Below are 7339 nucleotides of genomic sequence, written 5' to 3' on the forward strand. Positions count from 1 at the left end.
TATGAATATTCATCGAGGTAAAGCAGGAGGGGAGGGGGGGGGGAACCAGAGGACACAAAGTCGTTTGTGTGCCTGGCTTTAGTTGCTGGGCACCCGAAAGCCACAGAGCCAGTCCGGACAAGCTGACCTGGGGATAAATAACCAGCCAATGCCGGGGTTTTTGGCCAATTCCCCGTTGAGCCCACGCCAAAGGTGCCAGATCGGAGACCCTCTGACAGGTAAAGAGATTTTCCCTTGAGGTCACTAACCCGCCGTGGTCGTTACACGCTCCCTGTGTCCGGCATTTCTCAGGATCGGCGCTTGAATTCCTGGTGGCGATGAGCCCTGCAGTGTCGGGTTGGGAGGACCCTCCTTTGGAAGGGATGGTCTAGAGACCACCTTGGAAGCGAAGAAAGGCAGCTATGTGGGATACATATATACATGTGTATATATATATATATACATGGAGAGCAAATTTAATTAAAAATATAGCCTGAGTCTTCAAGATCAATCATGAGCAACACTACTAGTTGGCCTGGAGATAATGGGGGTTGACGCTAGGAGTGGGGGAGTGGTGACCCAGAAATTCAGTGATTTAATGTACTTTCCCAAGCACTTAATACAGTGGTCTGCACAGGGTAAGCGCTTAGTAAATAGCACTGCTTGCTTGACAAGGAAATGGAAGGTTTCTCCTCCCTCCCCCCTCTGGCCCCTCAGGCTGGCTGAAAGTCCCAGGATACCACCTCCCCATCTAAGTCACAACCCAACCGGGCCGATGGACAGCAGGGCGGAGGCCGCTCTGCAATCGGAGAAGCGGAAATTCCAAGCGAACGTAAGGCTCCTGGAGGAGCTGGAGCGAGAGCTGGGCCGAGCGAAGGAACAACGGAGGCAGCTGCGGGAGGAGAACGCACGACTGCAGGCGGAGGCAGGGCGGCTCCAGGCCGAGAGCCGGGCCCTGCTGGGCCACCTGGCCGGCCGGGCCCGGAGGAACCCGGAGGAGCCTCTGAGTCTCTGGGACCAGCATCGGCGGCAACTGGAAGAGATCCGGAGACAGAGGCGGGAGCTGCTCGACGACTACGAGGCTCAGAGGGCAGCCCTGCGGGCCGACCTGTTGCAACGGGAGGCGGACCTGGCCCGCCTAAATCGGGAACTACAGGCTCTCGAGCCTGTGAGGGCACTGAAGGAGACGCAGTCGCAGCGGGTGCGAGAGCTTCGGGGGGAAGAGCGGGCCGTCAGAGCCGAGACGGCCGCGCGACTCCTCGAGGCTCGGGGCCGGTTCCTGCGGGAGGAGGAGGCCCTGGAGAAGCAGATGAGCAGGGCAGGCCCGGGGCAAGGAGGAGAGGAAGCGAGTGCGAGGCAGGGGGAGCGGGCCCTGGAGCTGGAAGCGGAGCAGGGCGCCCGAGAGTTCGGTCAGCAACTCCAAGGGGAGAACCACCGTCTGCGGAAGCAGCTTCTGCAACTGGTGCGGCAGGCACGGGCGCTGCAGGCCCGGCGGGAAAGGCTGCAGAAACAAAAGCAGTGGCTGCAGCGGGAACGCTGGTGCCTGGAAGCCACTATCCGAGGGAGACGGCGTCTCCGGGAGAGATCCAGCCTCCAGCCGAGAAGGCAGGGCCACCCCCAGGGACCGTGTTGTCCGTCCCGTCCGCCGAAGGGTCGACGCGTTGTCACCGACCCGACAGTCACCCCGGGCCTCCCTGCTTACGGTGCCGTGCCGGGGTGCTTCGCCAACCAAGATAAACAGATGGAGACCCCGCCTCCCGGGAGCTTACAATCTACCTATATGTCAAAGGCTAGACCGACGGTCGGCGCATCCTGACAATAAACACTATTTGAAGAGTTTCTATGAAAGAAATAAATGCTTATATCATAAGAAACCTTTGCGGGAAGAAGTGTTTTTTCTGTTACAGCAGTGGAGTGAGGCTTCCTAAAACTGGCAAAGGGCCAGGGGCAGGGACAGAGGCACTCGATCCGATTCCACCCGATGGGACTTGAGTTTACCCGCACCTCTTTCCTTCCCTCTTTCCCACCCGCTCTTCTCAAGAGGAAAGCATTCGCGGCGACTCAAACGTCCACAGGTCTACACCCTCACACCACTCGTTCCCACGTGGACAGACCCCATGCAGATTTAGCCGAGAAGAGGGAAAGCTCAGAGCCGCACTTGACCAAGGACTATAGAGAAGTGTGATTTGGGGGTCAGGGAAGACCTATCTTCAACAGATTTTCCATCCCCACCGTCAGAGGCCTGGGATTCCGGATGTGTAGCGAGAGGAGGGAGGTTGGGTTGGGACTTGGCTCAAAGTGATAAGAGGGCGGCTAGTCCAGGCGGCATGGAATCAACGCTTCTATCGTCTCGTTCATCCCTGGCTGTTGAAAATGAGGCCTCAGCACCAGGTGAGAAGAGAATCCCGAGCCCGGTGACCTCTTTTGTGGTCAGCAGAGCCCAGAGCCTTCCCCGTCCTGCCTCAAGGACTCTACTCTTTATCTAAGACCATTTTGCAGTAAGAATCTAGTGTGCCTCTACAAAACACACATGTAACTCTCCGTCACTCTCTCCTCCCACCGAGAGGAAGTCACATCATCCCCTATGCCTCACTCACTCGGGGTTTAGCAAATAAGGCTATTTACGAAGGGTGTGAGGCTGGGTCAGGTCGCGAAAGGCAGAATGGCTGAAACGAGGGAAGGATGAGTTAGATGCATCCTTCTGAAGGGCTGGCAGGAATCTAGCACACCCAAAACATTCTTGCCCTCCGCTTCAACGCCTCTGTAACTCCGGAACGACTCCGGATTAGATCCCCAAAATATCCCTCTTCCTAGCATTCAGGCCCGTTCGAGCACCAAGCTGACATCAGAGAAGGGATTTCTCTCCTGGGCTCTGAGCCCCGCCTCTCAGGAGGAGAAAAATTGTCACCGATCTGCCCTCAGCAGGAACCGGTCCCATACTCTGATGAAACACTCACGAGAGATTCACAGGCCCCGGGTCCAGAGCCTGGAGGAGCCTCAGGTAGGACACTCTTGATTTCAGTCATAGGACCCCCCTCCACCCCACCCCCAGCGACCGAGTCGGGCCTGACGTCCAAACAGGGGGTCAGTCCAGGACAACCCTCACTCGATGGGAACGCAAGAGAGGGTCCTTGGTAGAGTTCTGTAGACTGCAAGCTGCTCGTGGGTAGGGATTGACCAACTGTTGTCTTGTACCGCCCCGAGTGCTCTGCACAATAATAAGCGCTCAATAAATACCACCGACTGACTGAGCACCCCCGTCGCGGTGGCTTAAGGGCTGAGCTCGTAGCAAGACAGCTAGTGAACGCTGAGGCTCATCCCGGCTCCGCGGGGGACGTTACTGGGACCTGGGGAGAGGGAGAGCGGGAGGGAGGGAAGGACGATAAAGGGGAAGAAAAGGGGAGGACCAGGATCATTAAACCACATTTATTGAGCACCCACTGGGTGCATATCACTGTACCAGGTACGTGAGGAAAGACGTACAAGACTTCAGAGCTGGTCGGCGTCAGCTCTCTAGGAAGTGCCATTCTAAGACGATCGCTTTTACCACAGACACATCGCTTAAAAACAGATAAAAAGGTAGACACGCATTAAGGGGCACACACGTTTAGGAGTTTCTCCAACACCGGGGTGAATATCAAAAAACTTTTGGAAAGGAAGTTTAACTAGTTTTTGAAAATTTTCTATCGTACGCTTATAAAAGCAACGGGGTGGGGGGACAAAAGTTGGAAATCTCAGGGATGAGTGAGAGGGGAAGGGAGGAGTCTTCGATCTCCCTTCCTACCCCAACTTCCAGGGTTCCCGACCGATCTACGAGGAGAGGCAACAAACGGGAGGCGGGCTCGCGCTGGGATGACCTAGATTGCTGGCTGGCTGACTTTATCTCTGGGTGAGCTTTGCAGCCACAGCCCGTTCTCTCAGATGAAGAGCGGAGGAAGTCGATGCCGGAAGGTGGGGGAAGAGAGTGGAAGAAAAGGGAAGCCAAGACCGACAGAGATAAAAGAGTGGAATGAGTAGGAGGGTGGAATGACCCAGGATGGTTAAGGTAGAGAAGCGGCGTGGCTCAGTGGAAAGAGCCCGGGCTGGGGAGTCAGAGGTCATGGGTTCTAATCCCGGCTCCGCCACTTGTCAGCTGCGTGACTCTGGGCAGGTCACCTAACTTCTCTGTGCCTCAGCTACCTCATCTGTAAAATGGGCCTTAAGACCGTGAGCCCCACATGGGACAACCTGATCACCTTGTAACCTCCCCAGCGCTTAGAACAGTGCTTTGCACATAGCAAGCGCTTAACAAATGCCATCATTATTACTAAGGTACCACCCACAGAGCACCTCACACTCAGGGGGGCAGAGGAGGTACCCTGCTTTTCTCCTCTCAGCAGGGGCAGGGGGTGGCCAACTTGAAAGAACAAGGACCCGAGGGAGGTGAGAGACCTGGCTTCCAGTTCCAGGTCTGTCCCGGCCTGCCGCCTGGCCTTGGGGAAATCCTTTAGTCTCTCGGGGCTTCCCGGCACTTCCTCTTAGACTGCGGGTCGGACAGGAGCTTGGCGCATATCAAGTGATCAATATCTGCCTCTGTTAGGACCCAGGGGGGATTAGGGAAGACGGCGGTTCGTCCAACCGCCCTCTATGCCTGGGGAGTCCAGAGCCCTACACCCTGATTTGCTCCCCGGGGAAAGGGGAAGGATCAGAAAATAGGTGAGAATCCGGGGGGATCCTGTGGCATCATCCCAGGCAGTTCCTGAGGGTCGGCGGTGCCTGATCCCCGACCGCCCCGCCGACCCTCTATCCACAAGTAGTCAGATATGTTGCAGGAGTCACAGAGCAACCAGAGTTATAACCTAGGACAGGGACCTTGACTTTCTACACTATCCCCACCCAACCTCCAAGTCCCACTTCCACCAGGGACCACCTCCCACCCTTCTCTCGGGTAAGACACCAAGCTCACGGCAAGACCGGGCTTCAGGAATCCATTACACTCTCTGGCCTTTACTTCAAGCTAGCCCTCAGGATTTTCCCAAACCCTGGCTCAGGAGTCCCCCGTCTCCCTCACCAGGGGCCAGCCAGGTTTGGACAAACCTACCGCCCTTGTCACCAGAAAGGTAGGGTTTTATTCTCAACTTGGTCTTCACCAGAGCTGGGAGTTCGCAGCTTAGACAGAGCAGCAGAAAAATTCAAGCCGCCGCCACCGACCGGGGGTAGGCAGGCTGGGCAGAGCGCTCCAGCGGGCTCCGCCCACAGCTCTCCAGTCTCGGCTTCTGAGGGAGGGCGGGATGCCCTGGCAGGGTCTGAACTGTTAAAAATGAAGCTCCGAAAGGGAGTGAGAGATGAGGAAAGATGAGCATCTAGGGCAGGGGGCTACTTGAGGATAGGCGCTACTTCCCATGACGTTCGGGTCCCGTAGAGAAGCAGCGTGGTCTAGAGGGAAGAGCTTGGGTCTGGCAGTTGGAGGACCTGGGTTCTAATCCCGGCTCCTCCTTTAGTCTGCTCTGTGTGACCTTGGGCAAGTCACTTAACTTCTCTGTGCTCCAGTTTCCTCATCAACAAAATGGGAGATTAAATACCTGTCCTTCCTCCTACTTAAGACTGTGAACCCCAAGTGGGACAGGGATTGTGTCTTACTGGACTATCCCATACACCACAGCACTAAGGAGAGCGCCAGGCACAGAGTAAGTGCTTAACAAATACCACAATTATTATTACCAAGGGACACACGGGAGTCAACGGCACAGGCCCTGGAGGCTGGCAACTTTCCAGAGTCCACATCTGAGGGAACGACGGACAGGGAAGACCGAGGGAAAGGAGCGGACGCGGACTCGCATCGTCCTCAGAGCTAGGGACGAAGCGGGGAGTGGAGAGGCAGCCCCTCGCTGCTCGACCCCAAAGACAAGCTTCCGCTACTCCAACAGCACGAAACAAAAAACCAGACAAGTCTCTTGGGGGGGGGGGGGGGGGGGGGGGGGGGGGGGGGGGCGGGCTCCACCCGGTTGCCCAACTTGGGGTGGAAAAGTAAAACCCTAAAGATGGGAAACGCGTGTGAGACTGCTAACCCAAGCCAGGTCACCAGGCACCGAATGAAAGGCCTGCAGCAGCCCGCACCCTTTACTCCTCAAACACCAACCTACTCACTGTACCACCATCTCCTCTCTGGTCCCCGACCCCTTGCTCACGTTCTCCCTCGGGCCTGGAACCTCCTCCTCCTCCACATCTGACAGACCACAGCTCTTCCCACTAGCAAAACCTTATTAAAATCACAGCTCCTTCAAAAGGTCTTCCCCGACTAAGCTCTCCCCATCCTATTCGCCCTCCCCTCCATGTCGCCTATGTGCTTGGCTGTGTACCCCAGACCCTCCCCTTCCCCAGCCCCACGCCACTTTGTCCATCTCCTTATACTCTGCCATTTACCTTGTCTGCAACATCTGAAGACCTTTAGCTCCTTGTAGATAGGAATAGTATCTATCAACTACTGCATCACAGTCTCCCAAGTGCTTAGTACAGTGCTCTGCACAGCATCAGCGCTCGATAAATACTACTGATGGATTGATGGACGGATGGATGGCTAAGCAGGGTCCTCCCCCATCACCAAGAATCGTCGAAGCCCAGGACAAAGTCAGGGGAATGCCTAGGAAAGCCGTGGCCCAATTCCCAGTTGGTTCCTCTCACTGGCTTCTTCCCACGATCCCTTGATGTCTGTGCTTAGTTCTCCAGTCTGACCCCATTAGCCTCAGGGACACATTACAAGGCAACTCCTCCCGGAATTCCCAGAACACGGACTCCACTCAAATTCTCTCACCCTGAGCCGAAGCCCCCAACTAATAAGCTTCCAAAGAATAGGGTCACCCCGGTTCCACCGGTGACCTAAGTCTGAGCCAGGAGGAGGGAAGGCAAAGGGGAGGTGGATGGGGAAGGTTAGGGACGGCAGCTAAGACTTGAGAGGAAACCACTTTGCTCCCCTCCTCTGAGCAAAGCTGCTAATCCCCTTCTAAAGGCCCTTCTACCTCTAAAGAGAGAGCTGACCAGCTAGACATCTCGAGACCAGTTGGAGACCAGTTGGAGACCCTTTCAGGCTGGGCCGTGGACCTAAAGGGCATGGGCAAGACTCAGAGCAAGGGAGACCGGAAGAACCTGGCAAAGACCAAGAATGGGGGTTCCCTCCCACCCCACTGAGCAGAGGCCGGAAAACCTATAAAGAAGTGAAAGAGGAGGAAAAACTAAGGAACTAACCGAGAAGGCCGAGGCTGGGAAGGTGGGAGCCCCAGGAAAGCCAATGAGGGAGAGGGCTTTCCCCTTCCTTCCCCAACGAACCACCCGCCTCACGAGGCCTGTGATGGGATCCCAATGCCAGCAGTCCCCTCCCACCCTC

At 56.2% G+C, this 7339-nt stretch overlaps 1 protein-coding gene across 1 annotated transcript; it reads left to right on the forward strand.

Moving 5' to 3' along the window:
* Positions 1 to 619: 619 nt before the first annotated feature.
* On the forward strand, positions 620 to 1808 carry CCDC121 (coiled-coil domain containing 121). Its single transcript, XM_029071659.2, has one exon. The coding sequence runs from the start codon at positions 755 to 757 to the stop codon at positions 1793 to 1795; it is 1041 nt and encodes a 346-aa protein (XP_028927492.1). The 5' UTR covers positions 620 to 754; the 3' UTR covers positions 1796 to 1808.
* The last annotated feature ends 5531 nt before the right edge of the window (positions 1809 to 7339 follow it).

The sequence above is a fragment of the Ornithorhynchus anatinus genome, chromosome 9 (assembly GCF_004115215.2).
Source record: "Ornithorhynchus anatinus isolate Pmale09 chromosome 9, mOrnAna1.pri.v4, whole genome shotgun sequence".
Classification (NCBI taxonomy): Eukaryota; Metazoa; Chordata; class Mammalia; order Monotremata; family Ornithorhynchidae; genus Ornithorhynchus; species Ornithorhynchus anatinus.